The 21,342-nt window shown below is 38.7% G+C and overlaps 1 protein-coding gene and 1 long non-coding RNA gene across 3 annotated transcripts in view; one reads left to right on the top strand and one right to left on the bottom strand.

Annotated features, from left to right (window-relative positions):
* The window catches only part of CTSC (cathepsin C), a 34,834-nt gene extending 19,386 nt beyond the window's left edge, over positions 1–15,448 (bottom strand). The window contains exons 1-4 of one of the 2 annotated variants that reach the window (XM_019739625.2): positions 15,142–15,448; positions 13,015–13,160; positions 8,280–8,364; positions 4,164–6,607 (exon numbers count right to left, since the gene is read on the bottom strand). In XM_019739625.2, coding sequence (XP_019595184.1) covers positions 6,597–6,607; positions 8,280–8,364; positions 13,015–13,160; positions 15,142–15,313 — 414 coding nt within the window. In that variant the 5' untranslated portion in view covers positions 15,314–15,448 and the 3' untranslated portion in view covers positions 4,164–6,596. Of the gene's footprint in view, positions 1–4,163; positions 6,608–8,279; positions 8,365–13,014; positions 13,161–15,141 lie in introns of those variants that run through there. The other variant, XM_019739624.2, reaches the window with a different exon arrangement.
* A 27-nt stretch (positions 15,449–15,475) lies between these two features.
* Positions 15,476–20,519, top strand: LOC141572206 (uncharacterized). Its single transcript, XR_012497447.1, has 2 exons — positions 15,476–15,551; positions 20,303–20,519. It is a non-coding gene; the product is annotated as an uncharacterized LOC141572206 (long non-coding RNA).
* The last annotated feature ends 823 nt before the right edge of the window (positions 20,520–21,342 follow it).

The following is a 21,342-nucleotide window of genomic DNA, read 5'->3' as shown; positions in this document are numbered from 1 at the left end:
GTTGCCAAGGCCCGTTAACAGCAGCCTAAATTCTCTAGCAGTACACTGGTCACTTCCCACTGTTCAGGTATCCATGTTGCCTTGGCAAGTTCAGTCTTTTTGCCATTTTTGCCAAAGGTTTTTGATGCAGAGATAAAGGACATCGTCTTCAGGCTTGACTGCCTAGACTAGATCCAGCTTTGCCACTTCCTGGCCGTGTGATCCCCAGCAAGTTACTTATCCTCTTTGTACTTTCTGTTTCCTCATCTATAAAATCAGAATGATGATAACAGACTCCACCTTACAGGGTCTGTTTTATATATACTAACCCATTTAATTTTCACAGCAGCCTATGGGGTTAATTTTTCCACACCAAAGAATAAGCACTGTGGGAACAGGATTTTTGTTTATTCAGTAACTAGGAAACTATGCGGCATTAGGAAGCAGTTAGTTATTGAATGAGTGAATGGATAATGAGTAATAGAAAAGAACAACAAATGTCAAGTCTTATTTCAACAATAACACAGAAACTCAGAAGAGATACAAAATTTAAAATTCACGGTAGTGTGGTGCTGTCACGATGTCAGAGACCAAATTCTGAGTTACAGTGTTACTTTAGAAATGTCAATTTTCCTCTCCAAACCTCAGGTTCTCTCTCAGTAAATTAATGTTGACATAGAAGTTCCAAAATATCCCTTCAAGTTTCCTAACTGCAGTGCTTACATCTGCGGATTTTCTATTCAATATTTATAAAGCCAGGTAAATAATTCTTAATTTAGACACACTCCTTATTTTATATATTTAGAGTACTTATATACCTAAGTCATCGTAAATAATCCTAAAACATTACAACTGCTTCTGTTGTTTTAACTCAAGCAAAGGTACAAAAGAAGTTATCCATTTGGGTACCATTTCTGATATAGTAAATTGATAGAATTATTTTCTGTTTAAAATTTTTGTTTTATATCATTCTGTAGTTTTCCCGATCAAAAGTAATTCGGTCTTTAGTAGAACCTGAAATTACCTTATAAAAGGAAGGACAGGGCTGTAACACCACTGGGCAGGACAGCTTCAACTTAGGCAAAAAGAGGCATCTGCCACTCCAGAAGCCAAGTACTCAGTACCTTAACTTGAGAGGACCACACACTGTGCCCGTTATCTTCTTGATTTGAATGTTCTCAGGGTATGTCATTTTTCCTGCTTTTGTGAAATATTCCTTATGTGATTTTTGACATTATTACCAATTAAGAAGTTGAAGTCTTGGCTACACTATCCAGCTTGAAATGTTGCCAATCCCCCCCGCCCCCCCGCCGTGCTCCAAGGGTTTTCTTTTATATAAACATCAGTTTCTGAATACTTCCTTGCACCAATGGGGTAATTTAAGTTTCTATCATTTATGCCAATTTCTACTGCAGCAAACAATTTGAAAAAAATCTGAAGAACCTCCAAACCATAGCACTTACGTTTAGAAAACTACTAGGCTTCAGTAACTATCCAATTGCTTCTTCAAAATTACTATTGGGTTGCCAATCACTCACAAAACTGCCCTTCTGCAATTTCCCACTCATGTTATCAACTATTTAATTAGCTCTACCTAGTAATTAACCAATCGAAAAAGAACAGGTTGGGATATTTTAGAACTTAAGTTATCACAGATCTCTTTTTCAACTGCTTTTTGACACAGAGAGGGGAGAAAAATCACTCAAACTTTATTTGACTGTTTCCTTGATTAATAATATACTTACAAAAATTTGGAAGATTACTTACTTTATGTAATATACTGGCTATGAGACAAATGCAGTTTAGTAAAAAAGGACTTTGCCCTTTAAGTCTTTGTTCTGGGGCCGGCCCGGTGGCTCAGGCAGTTGGAGCTCCGTGCTCCTAATGCTAAAGGCTGCCGGTTTGATTCCCACAAGGGCCCATGTGCTCTCAACCACAAGGTTGCCAGTTCAATTCCTCGACTCCCGCAAGGGATGGTAGGCAGTGCCCCCTGCAACTAAAATTGAACACAGCACCTTGAGCTGAGCTACCGCTGAGCTCCCGGATGGCTCAGTTCGTTGGATGGCGTCCTCTTAACCACAAGGTTGCCGGTTTTGACTCCTGCAAGGGATGGTGGGCTGTGCCCCCTGCAACTAGCAACGGCAACTGGACCTGGAGCTGAGCTGTGCCCAACACAACTAAGATTGAAAGGACAACAACTTGACTTGGAAAAAGCCCTGGAAATACACACTGTTCCCCAATAAAGTCCTGTTCCCCTTCCCCAATAAAATCTTTAAAAAATCTTTGTTCTGCCACTTAACCATGTAACCTTGAGCAAGTCACAACTAAGGAGCCTCAATTTCTTCATCAGATAATGGCAATGATAGTTACTTCACTGGATTTATCATGAAGGTTAAAAATAACATTCAAGTTTAAAGAGTTTAAAATTTTATAAAACACTAAACAAGTACCAATATAAACACTACCATCTGTTACCATGCGGGATACAAAACTTTATCCATGTCATCAAAGAATTCATACTCTAACCCAAACTGTCAACTGAGCAGTTGATGTGGGTCCTATGCTGTCAAAAGGTGACTTCCAAAATGAAATGAAAAAATAACTCACTGGAATATTGAGAAGCAAATATCATAATTTCTAGTTTCATTTTTAATATACATGGTATGATCACAAAATACAGTGAATATTTAAATAAAAAATTTATTACAGTAGAAGACACATTGCCATTAATCCCCCTCAAAATACTCCCCTTCGCTCCAAACCCACTTATCCCATCGTTCTTGCCACTTTCTGAAGCAGTTCTGGAAGTCGTCTTTCATAAATGTCTTCAGTTGTGCTGTTGTGGCTGCCTCAATGTTCTAAATCAATTCAAAACGTTTTTCTTTCATGATCATTTCAACTTTGGGCAAAAGCCAGAAGTTGCATGGTGCCAGATCCGATGACTAAGGTGGGTAAGGACACACTGTAATGTTTTTGTTTGACAGAAATTGTCATACCAGAAGCAATGTGTGACACAGAGCGTTGTCATGATGGAGGATGAAGTAAAGACACTAAGGAAAGGGGACTTCCAGAACTGCTTCAGAAAGTGGCAGGAACGATGGCCTTGGTTTACTATATCTATATTACAGTCAGGTCTGGAGTGTGAGTAAAGCCATTAGATGGCAACAAAAGAGAACAAGGCACATTTTACCAAGTTGGTATTTTGCCAAACCCATCCAAGAGCATCACATCTTTCTTCAGGAAGAAACAAACTTCCCTACGTCAGTTTCAAGGATTTTGCCTAGTTTTTCTGCCTACTAACTAGACTTAAGCATTTATTTTAAAAGTTGAATTTTAATGAATTGTGAAACTACCAGGAAACTGTCACAGTGGTTGCAACCAAATAACTTCCAGCATTTTACTGAAGAAATTGGCAGCTAGATTTAAATGTAATAATGGAAGGTAATAAATTTATTTATTTCCAGTGTTGAAAGGACAGTTCGAACTAAAATATATGTTGCAGAACTAGTTAAGAATATAGCCATTTACTACTCAGCAAAGTAGCCCAAGTCCCTTGGCTCATTCATCACTTACTCCCTCACAAACTTTTTAACTTAATTTTCAATTAGGGTTGACGTACAATATTACATTACTTTTAGGTGTACAACTTAGTGATTAGACATTTCTAGAACTTACCAAATGACCATCTCAAGAAGTTTAGTACCCATCTGACACCATGTAGTTAATACAATACTGACTGTATTCCCTATGATGTGCTTTACATCCCTGGCTCATCAACTGTTAAAACTGTGAGGTTGGAAGAAATCTCAGAGTTCATCTCATCTATCTGTTGGCTGGTGTTTCTCGCTGTAGTTAATAGGAATGGGGCATAACCTACAGCATTCCAGGCTTGTTGATGCTCCAGGCTTTGGGGAACCACTGTAATCATGAAGCTCACCATTGCCTGACAGCTCACTTAGTTTTCAGTAATTCAGAAAGTTGACTCTTTTTAATTTTGAGCCCTATCTTGGCCACTACAGCCTCACACAAAAATTAGAACACAAATAAACAGAATAAAATTTAAAAGCGTCCTCTGTTTTCTATAAAATTATTCTATAAATATGGCCTGAGGGTCTACCATAGGCTCACAAAGGTAACAATACTTCCAGAAACATGTCAATAAAATAGGACAATACAATAATATATTATTAAATTTTCTTTCTTTTACAAATATTTATTGAAACCCTATTATTTTTCACATTGTGCTCTATTTATCATACTATGATATACATAGGGAATAAAATGGTCAGTAACACAGAGTCGATCCTTGCTCACGGAGTCTGAAGACCAGAGGAGAGGACGAATAGGCAATTACAACAGAGAATGCTAAGCAGTATTGCATTGTGAGGACTTCTAACACATGTATCTGCAATTTGTACCCACCAGTCTTCTCTTCTTCCATAATCAAAATAAACACTTAGATGCAAAGTTACTCAGAGAAACAACAACAAAATCAGTTTAGTAGAAGTGATTTAAAATTTCATAATACATTTTTATACATACTGGGTACTTTGTCAGTATTTACATCCTGAAAATCAGTATGAAAATATACAACTCTCTTAGAACTCTGGAGGCAGGTAACCTGCCATATTTTAGAGTGAAAGCAAAAATATAAACATAGCACCAGTCCTGATTTGTGCTTCTAGAACCCTATGAATTAATTATTTGTAAGCTGATATTACTTGTAGAAACTCTTTCAAAAGACAAGAGAACGTGGTTAATTTTCCAAGCACCTGTCAAGTTCCATGTTCATTAGGTGCTAAAGATATATAGGTAAACAAACATTTTCAGTCTGGAAGAAAATGAAGACATGCTATGAAATCAGTCCATTACAGGAAGTTAGTACTACCACAGCAGAGGTGTCTGCAAAGCATAATGGGAAGCAAAATTACGGCGTTACTCCTACTAATGGACTTGGAGAAGGTGACATCAAGGTCCTGAGTGATGAAGAATTACCAGGTCCAGAGGTAGGAAGGACAAAGTATCCAGGCAGAAGTAGTCAGCTGTACTGTTACTTCATCTTTATAGGATAGAGCCTTCCCAGAATCGCAGACCAGTACCTTTCAGGTGGTATAAAAAGTTATCTGAACCAAGCAAGTCAAGATGGCAGCCTGCTGGTTAGAGAAAGATTCCTCCATTGAAGCGGGGATGCAGGAGGGGAGTCCTCTTGGACAGTATGAATTAGGTGTAGTCCCACATTTTCAGTTTACCAAGGCTGATATCAATCAGCTCGGAAAAACTGAGGAGGAAACTAGTCCATTGTGTAGCAGGAAAGAGCTAAATGATAGTAATCAGTGTGAACAATGGTGTTATTAAGAGACATGAACTTGGCAAAGGTATTTAAGTTGTACTTCATTTGAAGTTTACAAAGCTCTGTTTCCAATCTTGGGGACTACAAAGGGAAGGAGGAGGTAATTTTTTTGTCTTGAATGACAGGCCCCTGGCTGAGGAAATAAAATGAGTTGCCTCATTTCATAAGGAAGCCTAGGCTTCAAGATGATTCTTCTCATTTTCCACAGAAGCCAATGCAGTACATATTCTATTCCATAAAACTAACATTTGTGATGCTTACAGCCTGGGATTCTGCAAAAAATCTACCCAAATGCGACTCCAACTACCTGTACTGCTTTGTGCAATGGCTTTTCTTTCATTCTTTAGCCACAAGGAAATCCGTAAGCTTGAAAGATTAGCCCTTCTCATTGAACAAGCTGTATGAGCTTAAGCATTGTATGAGACTAATTATCCGTATGTCTAAAATGAAGCTAGTGATATTTACTTTATAGGGGTTTTGTACGGTAAAGTACCTCAAGTTCTTAGCAGAAGGCTGGCATCTAATCTAAAACAAACAAAAAAACAAATGTATTCATCATACCCTCTTTCTGGCCAGGGATACTGCAGGCCTATAATCTACAAAAAGATATCCTTCAGCAGTTTGGCCAATCACAGAAAACCTCTTCACCCCCAACATGTCCTCCACAGGTCCATCTTTCCACCAATAACATATCTGTGCATCTCAGGATATCCTGAAGCCTTATTTCCTCCTTATGATAGGTGCTGGGGTTCCTCAAGGTCATTAGAAAGAGAAGGCATTCAGGAAGATAATTTAACTGTGAACAAAATTTGCACCATCAATAAAATGAAACACAAAATTCCAATCCTAGCGAGACTGGAAAAATTATTTCAATAGACGAGTATTCAAAAGAGAAAAAAAACAAAAACAAAAAAAAAAAACAAAACTTGTGTTGCGTGTTGTTCCTTTCATTCAAAGGCTGAATGGTGAAGCCACCTAAACCGTCCAGGTTATTTTTTCTTTCTCCTGCGTAGCCTCTGGTTGTTCACATTCCAAAATGGTGGTGGCTGCTTTCCATGGAAATGTTCAGGAGGGCAGCTGCCTTGGAGGTAGGTCACCAGGATGCCTCTGCATTTTATATGCACATACAGACTCCAGAAGGGCCTGAAGCTGCTACGAGCCTGCTAGCTGTTAGAGGTAGGTAGATCCAGGGCTGCACGCTGCTCTGCCTCTTAGCCCCAAAGCCTGTTTTGGGCTGTGGTTTTAAAAGAGCCCTTCAACAGATGCTCTATTTAATAACTACAAGACAATAAAAACTGGAGTTAATAAGCCAACAAGGATCATACTGTCTCTTAAAAATGTTTAATCATATTAATGTCTTGTAAGTAAAAATAAAAATATCAGTACCAGTAGTTGAGATGCTGGTATTTCTTTTTTGTAATGCGATTTAAGACATTCACAAAAAGCCACCATTCTCAATAGTAAAATGCTTAAGCAACATGTATCGCGCATGCAGCCAACAAGTTTGAGAAGCACATGCAGATGCATTTGAAATTAACTGCCACTATATAAACCTAATCGAATTATGAAACGTATTTAAGAAACAGGCTAATCTAGCAACCTAGATACCTTAACATGTGTATCTTACAAATTCTAACTGCAGGCTTAGTGCTGCTTGGATCCCATTTCTAGGTACGAAGCTATTTTGTCCCATTTAAGAGCAAATATTAGGGACTATCTTTTCTACTGGGGGAGGTGTCTCCATAATTAGGAGGAAGAGAGAGAGCTTTAAGCCAGAATTGCATAACCTGCATTCTGAGAATATCTTATTTTTTTGTAATGAAAAAATGGTAACTTTATTTTGGGAAAGTTTCCTATTATACCTTCCTCCTAAGCTATCACCATATAATATATTAAAGATTCTGAGAGGTTCTGAAGTAAACAAAATTATTCAACGCAATCTACACTTACTCAAATACCAGCAAAGAATTCAGAAAAAACAGCTTATTAATTTCAGCTCTAATTTTCACTTTGACGTTTTACTAGTGGCTGCCTGGAACGATCTTTAAAACTTAACAAGATGAAATGGTATACCTGGTGAGCAATCCTACCAGGCAGATGTGTGGACCACTGTTGACCCATTAAACAGCTGGCAAATGCTGATATAGGAAAAGGCTATATAGCCAGTTCCATTTTTCATATCTCATTCTTACGTAAGAGCTAAGTAAAAGAGCAAAGGGGGGAAAATGCTGTGTTAAAATGCAAGGAAGGTTAAATCCCTATCAACTTTACTCTCTAACCACCCATTTTTCCATCAAAATTCTGGACATCTAAATTTATGGATCCAATGAGAGCAATAATTTAAAGATCTATTCTGAAAGCAATGAGGCACATGTAAAGAGTAAAAAAAAAACCAAAAAACTTCTGCTTCCAGTCAATATTTTATGTGCTGAGGAGTCATTTAAAAAAAAAAGAGAAAAAAAAACAAAGATGGGTAATATCTCACAGGAATGGGTGACAGGTATGTCAATTTCTCTGGAGAGCCACCTTCTCTACTAGAAGACAGACTTAAAATACTGTGACCTCAGTGGTTCCCTCACAAGTCTTTTTAGGAAAAAAAATAAATAATAACATGAGGCAGCATAGCTACATCAAGGATGCAAATTGAATTTGGGCCAACCTTTTCTTAACTGGGTCTTTACCTTTCTGGGGTCATGTATATTTATATTGTGAAAATTATACCTGAGAGAGTTAATCTGATGTGTTCATACAAAACATGCTAAAGTAAAACAATCACACAAAATAGTGCAAGCATGTAAGAGGTAGCAAATAAGCAGGCTCAAGCAAGAAATCTCCAAGAAAATCATAATCTCTCCAATCTGGTCTCCATTTCGTTATTGAATAAATAAACACCAGGAGGAGAAAAGCTTGGTTTTAATAAGAAAGTTAAAAATATTTTAATGGCGCTCACCCAGTTTGTTCCTGTGATGTGGCAAATCATACATTCCCACAGTTCCCAGTTGCATGAACAACTGACTGATAAAATCAGTGACATCCTATGAAGAGTTTACAATGGTAAACTAAGTCATTATGCTGAGATTAAACATTATGAAAGAAAACAAAAGCCATAGTTACGCATGCATTAAGTGGTAAACTTCTAATTCTTTCCCTCAATTGAAACACTCTTAAAAGTAAACCTGGAGGTGTTTAAAGAAAAACCCTAATCTTGGTGTACTGAACATACGTTAAAACAAGTAAATTTATTCCAGTAACAAGTATTTTAAAAGCTGAATTCTTACATCTTAAAAATGAATCCAGAAGACACAGTGAAAACATTGTACAAGTTTTCCAAATCCCTTACTGTAGAAACACACAATTGTAATTTCTGGCTGTTGTGGCAAACTTGAAACTTCACAGGCACAAAAATTGGGCAAATAAGTCCTCTGGTATGGATTTTACAACCATTTACCAAACATCCCAAGATGCCCAAATTTTCCTGTTTTGAGTAGCAACCCGTTTTAGAAACACTATGGTAGTATTTTTTAGCTTACAGTTCTACTAAGATGGTTGGGCCCCAAACAAAAATCTCAATTAGAAATCAATGAAGTTTGCTTGACTATCACCAAATAAAGTGTTCAGCCACCATGAGTCTAGTATCCCTTCCACACATGTTCTTCAGTCCTTGAGTGGCTTAACCTTCAAAATAAAATCTGAGTTCCTTCTCTACTGTCCCCTTTTACAGCCTTAGAGAAAGTGACATGAGAAACATTAAAAGGTTAGAAAGCCTATTCAGCTTGAGGGTATTCTTTGGAGCTTAGTTTGTTTCATATGACTTCCTTCCTTTGGGCAATTTGGTATACAGGATGGCATACAGAGAATCTTTATATATACACATACTCATCATAAAAAAATGAACAAAGTAAATAAAAGCATAAAGAAGAAAAAACGATCAATTATCCACCCATCACATAAAGTCAGCCATAACTAAGTGTTCTTTATGTTGTTTTGTTTTGTTACATTGTGTGCTTTGTAAGAAGCTGGCTGCTTTTAATCTGCAGGTACTTTTCAGGGTACAAATTTATTACAGTGTGCCAACTATAACCAAATGGCAAATGCTATTAAAATTTGATAGTATTAGAAACTGGCCTGCAGACAGTATTGTAGTTTATTTTGGGGAACATATTGTTTTAAAAGAAAAATGAAATGAAGGCCTCTAGGAAAGTTTCTATTTTGCCATTGGTGTAATGACTCTTTATTGTTTTACATAAGGTTGTTTCAAAAGTTTAGATACCTACCTGGGTGGGCCCTAAATGCATTTTAATTTATCACCCCGTAAAGTATACAGATAACTGAATGTTTGCAGGGAGTTGAGAAGGAAAAAAATATTTTAAGAACATTCACCTACTGCTTCCTGCCCAATACAAACTATGCAAAAACTTTCAGTGTCAAGATTCACTTCCTTCCAAGCTTTTATGGAGCTTAAAGTCATATGCAATAAAAAGACAGATTATCCCCACTCCACTTCCAAATTCGAAAGCAGAAAAAAACTAAGGGGGGAAAAAAAGCAGAGAAACCTCAAGTCATGAAAAACGTTCATCTTCCAAATGAGGCCTAAATAAAGAGAACTTAATACAAGAAGTTCCTATCAATAGAAGTGGTATCACAATTGCTTCAGAGCTGGAATGCAGGGAGAAGGATGTGGAAGCTGTCTGCTCCATTGAGCTCGCTCCGGGGGAGCAGAATGTGCAGCAGGGGCCTAGTAGGATAACCTGAGAGTATCACCTGCTCAGCAAAGTCTAGCAGCAACAACAATAAGAAACAATCTGATGAAAGCACATCTGAAGAGAGCAAACGGAAACAAGTGGTAGGGTCTGGTATGAGTCAATGGAGAGATCTGGACGTCCAACTGACTTGTAGAATGACAATGCAGAGAATATTGATAGCACATTTACATAGCACTTATTTGCCAGTTATTTCTGTAATGGAAGTAGGTAGAGTGGACTAGGCCATAATTTACATAGAGCACAACCCTGAACGACAAATACTGTTTTAATAATTCTTCATTTAAAAAAATAAATCAATTTTCATTTAAAATATACTTTCTACGTCTGAAGGGAAAGGTCTCATGTGCTTCACTCAATTAAATAGGTTTGTTTTTCTTGAAACCATATCCAGCATAGTTTCCCCGGCACCATTGTAGGAAATACCCTGATGCTTAGGGTAAAATCCAGCAAGCTTTGTGTGGTAATAAGTGTCACCAAAAGTGCTTGATTTTCCTGTTTTCTAAAGTGAACTCCACTCTACCATTTTTCTTAAATTTTTAAAAACTCTGCTCCTATTTTTCAGTTGGATTTGTTAAAACGACATGGATTTTATCACTCTGTAAGCTATGTTTATCTGGAACTAGTTGATTACGTTAAGAGAAATCTTAAAACCAAGTGTCTTATGTATATTCTACTCTACTTATTGAAATTACGATCTTTATCACAAGGCCTAACTACTGACCAGTCAGAGTGGTTGATTTTTCAGCAGGTCAAATGCACACTTTAAAAAAGTATATTGACATCGGCAGAATACTCTTCCTATTTTTATTCCTAATGAGAGAATACCGTCCAGAAGCAGATGATTAAGTAGGGTCTGTCATACAACAACATATATACTGACATTTCCCACTTATGCTTGAGACCCTTATACCTTATTTGATGTTAAAAAGTAGTTTCTTACTGACCTGCTACTAATGTTCTGAGGCTATGGAAAAATAGCAAATCTGCTTAAACTGTGATGTAAAAAGAAACACAAAGGGTACTGACTCATCCTTCAGTCACCAGCTGTTCCCTCTGTCCCCACCAGCTCGACTCCTATTTAAGCTGAGCGCAAACGGACTGAAAAATACTAATGAAGGGAAATTGCCCTTGTCTGTTTCTGATTATGACTCGAGTAATTAAATGGCAACTTTAGAAGTTCCCCCACCAGTTTCTCCAATTCTACAGAAGGAAAGAATGAAAAGTTTTCTAAGTCAAATGAGTAAAACTATTTACTCATCTATTTATATACTATTCCTCACCTTGCACGTATATAATTTATTTAACCTCCTATTTCTCAACTGAATTCCACTTCATCAATTCATTTTCAGTTTTTTAAACACATATGGACTAGGTGCCTATGATGAGTAAAGCAAGAAAGGATAGAAGTGTGAGGGGAAGGCAGAGGGGAGTAAAAAGGGAGGAAGGTGAAAGGGAAGAGAGTAAGGACAGGAGGGGACATATAGTAACAGCTGTCTTGAATATCTCTTTCCCTGTGCATCAATTCCACAGGAATTCTCAACCTGAAGGCAAAAATACTGAAGGGCTGTAACAGTAACTATAAGAGGTCTCCAAAGCCCTAGGCTCATCAATATGCAAACCAAGAATTATAAGGAGATTGAATTACATTTACCACATTTGCACTACTTTTAAACATTCATATAGATACTGTTGTGATTTTTAAAAATGCATAATATCCAGGGGTGATATTAAAAACATTTAATAAGTGGTCAAGCATGGGCTTCAGCTAATAAAATGGACTGCTAACGTTCAACAGAAAGCCTGGATAGACTGTTCCTAGTGGCTGAGTAGCAGACCAGCCAATCCAGGTAACGGGAGACAACTTTTTCTTCTCTGTCTCTGTTTTCTTTTTCATATTAAAGAGAGGTCCTCAAAACAAAAAAGTACTGGGAATTATTATGTAAGAAATAAGGTTGGCTCAGATGTAACACCATATCCTAGTGACTAAATCACAACCCATGAGAGAAATCATAATAAATTTATAAGTTAGTGTTTTGTTGGCGCTTTCTCTTTCATCATCTGTAACAGTCATTTCCCTACTTTCCCATGAGCCCCTAGAATTGACCAACTCTTGATGTTCAAAAGGCTGTAAACGCTATCCCATGAAAAAGTCTGTCTTTATTTATACTCGATTTATAATAAGAAACAGTTGTCTCAGTCTTGTGGATTCAATTTACTTAAACTATTTAATACGCTGCCAACAGAAAAAAAATCCAACTTCAGAAGGATATCTGGAATAGGGTACAATCTGTGCTAAACTATTTCATCGTAGAGTATGCCTGCAATTGGAGGCAATGTGTTAGCATATAAGAATGGTTAATAGTTCTTTCCTAGTGAAAGAAGAAAACACGCTGGCTTGGCTGGACTACCTGTTACTTTAATTAGTCCAAGGAGTTACTCCTATGTTCTCTTTGTCTTAGTTTAGTTATGTTAGTCACATTAATATATTTAGTACATCATATTACTTCAATGGTCCACATAGGTCAATTTCTCAGAACCAACAAGCAATGATAAGAAGGAGAGCATAATAGCATAATAACTCCAAAACTATTTTAGGACATCCATGTCTTTCCTATAGATTCGGTACAAAGCCAAGTGACTAAGGCAATATTTAGAAACAAAGTTATAGTAATAAAGAAAATAAACTAAGAATTTAGTCATACCACAATGTAAATTTATATAGAGGTGGAACGTACATATTTAAATATAGATCAGTATTTTAATCTACTGAAATCATAATTTTTGTTAAAATTATACCATCTAATTTCTCTTGGGAAGAGCAGTGTCAATTTTTATTTTTATTTTAAAATTCTGAGGGTCTCCTGATTAGAAGAGGCTTCAGATATCAATGAAAATATGAATGCATTTTCCAACAAAACTAACCTTAAAAAAGGCAAACCACTTGTAGTCATTCAACACAATTTCAAAGCCTTGATTGTAAATGATGGTGAAATGGCCAGAATTGCCAAAGTCATCATACGCTGTATCCAACTTCTTAAGGTGTACCACTACTTTTTTTTCTGGTGTTCCTAAAGAAAAGAAAATACACAACAATGGAAAATTATTTTGACTTCAACAGGAGGAAAAATTTCCTCTATAATTTCCATTACTTTTAAGCTGCTTTCTTGTCATGCTACCCAATTTGGGCCAGTTTGGCTTGAAGATATCAGATTCCATCTTGTTGCCTCCTCTGTATAGTCCCAGAGGAGTTTCAGGCCAGCCTGTGAATTGAGGGCTCAAAAGATAGAGATATGCCAGCAGGCAGAGAGAGACTCCAAAAAGTACAGCCACTACTGTCCCAGACTGAAGACATTTTTTCCACTGAAGAAAAGGAGAAATGGGGGATGTTGAAAATGACAGGCAGAAATGGGGAGAATACAAAATGGTAGTCAAAAAGTGGAAAATATAAAAATATAAAATAACTTGCTATCAGATCAGAAGGACAAATGACATGATCGCTTCAGAGAAGAAATGGGCTACCTTTCTCTATAATGGCACTACAGTTCAGAACTTCAGAATCTGAATCCTTCCAAAGTACTCAGGTTTCTGTCCTATAAAGCTAATTTGTGCTCATAGGAACTACATTTTTAACCTTGAGAAGATGGGGGCTCAGATCTGTGTCTTTAACTATTATATTAAGGTCAAAGTTATAGTGTATAGGCAGAGGCTGCCTGAAAAAGATTCTGCTGTGTCCATCTGGAGGTTTGCACACTTTGGCAGTTTTTCCATGTTTCAGATTAATGTTCTGAACTAGGAGACTGCATGTGACAGAGGAGTGTAAATCGTGATCTCCCTTCTGCTCCAGAACTATAACTTCAACTTTTAAAACAGATAGTTATAATGCCCAGGATTATGCAATGCTATACAGTCATCTGGAGTTGGACAGGTAAATTGGTCTGTTTAAGTAACAAATGACCTGGCAATCTTTCTTTTGATGACAAGGAAATTGCAGCTGAGAGCTTCACTCATTCTGCACAAGCCACAGGGTGGTAAGGGTTTGGGCAGAACAAAAGTGCCTCTTCTGACTGAGACTGCGTGTTTTTCCTACTCCCATTACTAAATTTTTTGTTTTTCGTATCCGAGGGTATGTGGAATATCCCAGTGTGTTCAAACAGTAGATACCGTGTTTCCCGGAAAATAAACCTAGCCAGACAATCATCTCTAATGCGTCTTTTGGAGCAAAAATTAATATAAGACTCAGTCTTATTTTACTGCAAGACCGGGTATAATATAATATAATATGATAGGATAGGATATAATGCAAATATATATATAATACCGGGTCTTATATTAATTTTTGTTCCAAAAGACACATTAGAGCTGTTTGTCTGGTTAGGTCTTATTTTCGGGGAAATATGGTATTTATTAAAGCCCTCCATAAGCCAGGCATTGTATATTTTCAAATATAATTACTGGCTAAAGAATTATTAAAAGAACAAAAAATCAAACTTTTATATACCTCCCTGCAATTCATAAACGGTTCAGAGTGGTCCTGTAAATTTTCTCTAGCTATTAGCATCAACACACCTTCAAATCAAAATCGCTGGGCATAAGGGATCTTTCCCACAGTCTAACAAAAGGAGAAACATTTTCTAGCTATATTCTTGAGTCTTTGAGACTAGTTTCCCAGCACAAGAAAAACAAACAAATAAATATACAACAAACAACAACCAAAAAACCCTGCAGATTGGACAGGGAGATAACAGATAGCACAATCTGAACTCTCTTCCAAACCAAACACATGAGAAAAACCAGAAAACAAAAATTAAGGGGGAAAAAAAGTGTTGAGGCCCCAGGAATGATCAAGAAACTGTGAACTTGGAGGTCCTGGAGCATGAGAAGGCATCCCAAGGGGCCCCAAGTCCAGCCAAGATATCGTGGCCTCGTGCAGGGGCACTCCGTGCAGGGGCACTCCGTGTGGTCGCGCTGTGGGGAAAGGACTTCAGGGACAGTAAGGAAGGAATCCCGGGCTGGCACAGGAAAGGAAGTCCTGGGACGCAGGCTGCTTACCCATCACCGAGCAGTTGACGTCCTGCCGGGAACCTCCGGGGCCCACCTGGAAGACCCAAGTGCCCAGGAGTTCAGGGTAGGTGCAGTTGGCAGGTGTATCGCAGTGCGAGGTGCCGACTGTGCAGAGGAGCAGCAGCAGGGCAGCGAGCACGGAGCGGGACCAGGGACCCATGCTGCTGGGGATCAAAGGACAGCTCGGGGAGACGCGGAGGGAGACGGTACAGTGGCAAGCAACCCCGACCGCGCGTCTTAAAATAACCAGAGGGCCGGAAACCCGCAGCCTGGCGGGGGCGGGGTCTCGGGCTCTGGGAGGCGGGAAGGGGGAGGGGGTGCTGAGCGCTCAGCGTGGGTCTCGGGAGCGCGCACCGCTGCTCACCAGGACCTTGATCCCGGGGAGAGCCCAGGGACAGGTACTATCGCCAGGGGACGACTCAAAGTGAGAGAGGACGGGAGAGAGAAAGAATGGGGTGGGAGGACAAAGGTCAAAGAGAGACAGAGTGAAGGGAGGTGGGGGAGGCTGCCAGGGGAGACCGAGGTGAGAAAAAGGCCCGGAGAGGGAAAGATCTGATTAGTAAGCGGAGTTTTCTTTTATTTGCTTTTCTTCGCTTTGTCCTTACCATCTCTTTTTTTTTTCCTCCGAAAATTTTACTTGCTACCCCCAGACACCCCAGCTCTTTCAGAACTGCTCTTCTTCCGTTTTCCAAAACTTTCACTACCTTTTTTTTTTTGGCTTGGTTTTCATTTGGTTTCCTGTTAATGTTGTTTGCCTGTTATCCACAGGAGAATTCAGTTATAGTGCAAACTTACAGTTTTATGTACTAGCTGTTCCCCCCTCCCCCCCTCAACCTGTATAGGATTTAGTTTTCTCTCTTTCTCTCTTTCGCCCTCCCTCCCTCCCTCCCTCAGAATCTGTTGCACAACTCCTCCGCCTCCCCTTTTACCACGGAAAAGCTTGAAACCCAGAGAGAGGAAGTAACTTGCCCAAGATGAGGAAGGGCTGGTGGGAGAAAGCTGATCTCATGAATAATGTTTCAGTGACCAGTCTGATCTCCAATAATTATTAGGTGGCATTTGTGAAGGTTCAGAAAGAGCCACCTCAGATGTGCCTCAGTGGTATGGGGATTGTTTTGAGCTAAAGGCAACTTTAGCTGTGGGCTCAGGAGACCTGTCTGCCCCTCCCCTACCTACCTAGAAGAATTTGAATTGGGGGTCTTGCTCATAAGAGATTATCAGACATTACCTCTTTTGACACATCTATAGGGCTGGGTAAATGTCTAATTACTAAAAATCTGCTCTTATTTTGGGATGACCCTCTCAAGTCCCCAAGTCACCTCATTCTTAGTTCAGAATGTCACATTTTACCTTTCTGTCCTTTAACGTTTCAGGCATGTGGGGTCTCTGACTCATTTATGTGGGGTTCCCCATGCATATGAATGTAATTAGATTTGGTTATTTTCTCTTGTTCATCTGTGTCATGTCTGTCTGATTATTGAACCAGCAGAAAGAACTTTGAGAGCAGAGGAAATTTTCTTCCTCCGCCACACATTATTTCCAGGTGCTTCCTTGTTCAGTGTAAATATTACCCTTTTCTGTGAGAGCTCCTCCGGCTTTATAGGGTGTTGTTGGAAGTTGGCGCTCTTTTCCTTTACAGACACCTGACACTTTTTAGGTGTCAGGCCCTGGGCCAGCATCAAGGACAAGTAATGAACAAGACAGACTTTCCTGTGTCACTGCTCTCTAGAGCAATGCATTTTGCCCTCATCACACTGGTTAAAATAAGTATTTTATTTTATGTCCACCCTTTCCATCAGATGATAAGTGTTCAAAGGGAGCAAGTCCGCATTACTCACCTTTGTCTCCTTAGATTCTGGCTTGAGCGTGAGGTGTTAAAATAAATGTACTTAATAACCTTATCTTGGTTTCTAGGCCTGAAAGCCAAAATTCAATTGGGCAAGAGGAGTTACCCTTGAAAGCTCAGAAGTGAAAGTGCTTTCTAATGTAGGCACACACTGCAAAGGAAAGGGGGAGGGGGACACAACACTCTCTACCTGTAGGTTTTATAGCCCTTAGGAGTAAAAGCTGGCATCATATAATTAAGCTAGCATACTTACTGTTTAGAGATACACTGACAGTAGCATCACCTTCCTGAGTGCCTGGGAAAGTGTGTCATTGATTGTTGAAACATTACAATTTTTACTAGGTCATCCATATTGAAGAGTTAAACAGTGAAGTTGGAAATTTCTTTATGGGTGTAATCAAAGTAGCACTTCACTGTGAAGAAAGTATAAAAGTCTTTATTCAAAGAATAAGTATAAAAGAGATCTTGGAAGCCTCTTAGTCTAATGGATTAATTTAATGTTTGGCAATGGAGATCCAGAGATAGTAACTTGGCGAATGTCACATTGCCAGTTACTGAGATTCAAGAATAAACTTCAGGTACCGTGATTTTCAACTGAGTTTATTTCCAATTATCTTTTAATTCCCAAAGTAATTTTCCTCAAAATAAAACACTAGCCCTCTCTCCATTAGCAGAGGAGGAAATTATAAAATATGTGATAGACTGTTGCAATATTGTGATTTATAATACACACAAAATATTCAGATAAGCTAATATATTTCTCAGATATATTTGGTTTCCATCCACAGTCCCTGGCTCACAGCTCCCTAAACTCTTGGAATTTCCTAAGCAATAACAACAATGGGAGCATGATTTGTTACAATATTTGGTATCTTCTTAATTCCTGAAAATACTTCAGGCCATTAAAGGTGAAATGGGGTTATTCATAACAAGCCCTTCCACCACAACTGGGTTTATGTTAATGAACATGACCTTTGCAAAGTGTCTAAGTAAGTGGTCTGGTTGCCAGGGGAACCAAAGGTGAATAGAAACTTTTATCCCATTCCCTGATTTCCAGGGAGGAGAGAGGGGCTAGAGGTTGAATCAATCACCAGTGGCCAATGAGTTCATCAATCGTGCCTATGTAATGAAACCTCCATAAAAACCCAAAAGGAGGGGGTTTGGAGAGCTTCCAGGATAGGGAACCAGAATGCTTCCACATGCTACCATGCCAGGCCCCAAGTTCCACAGGGACAGAAGACCCTTTGTGTGGATTTTGCTGTATATATCTGTTCATCTGGCTGGTAGTCTGTATTCTTCAATATCCTTTGTAATAAACCTATGATATAGTGAGTAAATGGGTTTTCTTGAGTTCTGTGAGCTGTTCTAGCAAATTAATCAAACCCAAGGAGGGGATCATGAGAATCTCTGATTTATAGCCAGTTAGTCAGAAGCACAAGTAACAACCTAGGCTTGAGACCGGCTTCTGAAGTGGAGGGCAGTTTTATAGGATTGAACCCTTTACCTGTAGAATTTGACTATATCTGGATAGTTTCAAAATTGAGTTAAATTCTCGGACACTAATAGGGTGTCTAAGAATTACTTGTGGTTGGCGGGAACCCCAATCCACAATGGAAATTGAGTCTCAGAACACTTTTCAGTTACCTTTTACTATTCTGAAATGAAATTCAAATATAATAAGCTACTTACACACTTAATAAAAAAGAAAAAAATACTGTCATATAAAGGACAAATAAAAAGATATTTCAAATAAATTTCTAATACAACGTGTAACGCACGGACTCAGCTCCTGCTCCCTGCACAAGAATGCAGGATATGGTGAGGCCAAAAAAGAACATCAACTGAGGCATAGATAGGAGAGTCATACCACTATATTCTTGCTGGTGGCTGGGTTGGAGACACAGGAAGCAGGAGCCACAATCTGCCATCTGCTTCTCTGCCAACCAACCAAACCCACTTGCTAGCCACAATCCGCGCTTGCTAGCTTAGCCAACGGCAGTTATATTAGTGGCTAATGGCTAACTGGTTACAGCTGATAGCCAACTAATAACCGCGCCAGCACCTTGCCACGTGAGGCTGAGAGCCTGGAAACCGCTCTCTGGGACTCTGTCTCCATACAAAAACATACATTCTATCATATAAAATGCTCATGTATGAATGTGCTGGAAAACACAATGAGACATTAGGATATTTGCTCTTTATGTCTCCATGTAAAATAGTAAAATCTTGATAAAAGTGACAGGTACCTTTTCTCTGAGAACAGAAATGATTTCAGTGAGTTATACCTCAAATACCATATCAAATGGTCATTTAACCACAATACCTCCATTACTAATGCCAGACAATTCTTGGTTAAAACTTATGGACTGGATAGTTGCAATTGGTTTAATTTCTGGTTAAAAATTACACGGGATGGCTTAAAACTTTCTTAGCCAAAAGGGGGCACCTTTGAAATTTCCCAATTAGCTTATCTGAGATCTCAACTCCAATGCTGAGATTTTCGAACCCACCAAAGACAACGGGAGGCTTTCTTTAATTGCTGTTTCGAAGCCTCAAATGAAACCAGGAGGCACCTGTTGCCTCCTGCCAAGAAAATCATTTTAAAACTTAATAAACACCTCCAGAAATTAGAAGAAAGACTTAAGCAAGCACTCCACCTCCCTTACTTTCAGAATCCCCTAAACTGTCTTCTCAAAGTCCCTCAGTTCCTCCTTTGGTTCCCCCCATCTCTCCCTCTCTATCTGAACCCCCTCTTTAGTCTTCATAAATCCCAGTTCCTGAATTTTCTCCCTCCATGGCTCCTTTTAAAGTTTTAAATAATTCTTAAGGAGTCAAACTGCCTCTTTGATTCCTGGGACTAAAGCAAAACTTTTAGCCACCGTTAAAGATTTTCCAAACCCAAAAATGAATCCCTCTGAATTGAACGCCATTTAGTCTGATCATCAGTTCTTACCAGCCAGGTGTTTCTGTTCTGTACTAACTCATCCACATGTTGGTTGGCAATGTCCTAGCTAGAGATTGCATGAACAAACTCTGCAGACTGCAGCCACCCTCTGTAAGACTTTAAATTCCTGGGTGCCGCAGACTTAAGTGCCTCACAGAAACAGGCACAATTATTAAAAGCCAGTCCCCAAATTTTCCCTAGGCAAATACATCGGAAAGCTGTTTACCCATGCATGCAAGGAAAGGATGAATCCATCCTAGATTAGTTCAATCATTTTGAGCAAATTTTCCCATAAAATTCTGGAATCAAAGACCTTAATGATGAAACCACTAACTTATTCAATTCCATCTTTGTTGCAGGTCTTCATGAGGCCCTTGATACCATATTACAACAACATAACCACAATTGGATGGCAAAAAGACCCGATTAAATTGCCTCACTAGCCAACCAAGTAGCAAAGACTATAGAAAAAGACAAAGAAACCCAATTACTTGGACCTTAGACTTCCAGAGAAAAAGCAAACAAACAGCTAAACTAATGGCAACTTCAATAATTAAATAAAACCCTTATCCCCAATTCTCCCTGGACACCAGATCAAGACCCTGCCGCTTGTTTTGCAAAAACCCTAGACATTTTTAAAGGGATTGCCTCAAGTATAAGCGATGGCTCCAATTTTTTTTTTTTTTTTTCATGGTATGACATTGGATTTAATTTTATCTTTTTCTACATGGACAACTTTTACTGAGTACTGAATCTTTCCCCCACTGACTTGTTTTTTGTTTTGTTTTTTAATTTATTGGGGTGACAATTGTTAGTAAAATTACATAGATTTCAGGTGTACAATTCTGTATTACATCATCTATAAATCCCATTGTGAGTTCACCACCCAGAGTCAGTTCTCCTTCCATCACCATATATTTGATCCCCCTTACCCTCATCTCCCACCCCCCACCCCCCTTACCCTCTGGTAACCACTAAACTATTGTCTGTGTCTATGAGTTTTTGTTTCTCATTTGTTTGTCTTGTTCTTTTGTTGTTTTTTGTTTATATACCACATATCAGTGAAATCATATTGTTCTCTGCTTTTTCTGTCTGACTTATTTCGCTTAGCATTATACTCTCAAGATCCATCCATGTTGTCACAAATGTTCCTATATCATCTTTTCTTACCGCCGAATAGTATTCCATTGGGTATATATACCACAACTTCTTTATCCATTCATCTATCGAAGGACATTTTGGTTGTTTCCATGTCTTGGCCACTGTAAACAAAGCTGCAGTGAACATTGGAGCACACATGTCTTTATGTATAATAAATGTTTTCAGATTTTTTGGGTAGATACCCAGGAGAGGGATTGCTGGGTCATATGGTAATTCTATTCGTAATTTTTTGAGGAAC

Source organism: Rhinolophus sinicus, linkage group LG06, assembly GCF_036562045.2.
Source record: "Rhinolophus sinicus isolate RSC01 linkage group LG06, ASM3656204v1, whole genome shotgun sequence".
Taxonomy (NCBI): domain Eukaryota; kingdom Metazoa; phylum Chordata; class Mammalia; order Chiroptera; family Rhinolophidae; genus Rhinolophus; species Rhinolophus sinicus.
Note: the sequence above shows the minus strand (reverse complement) of the source record. Positions and strands in the feature narration are given on the sequence as shown.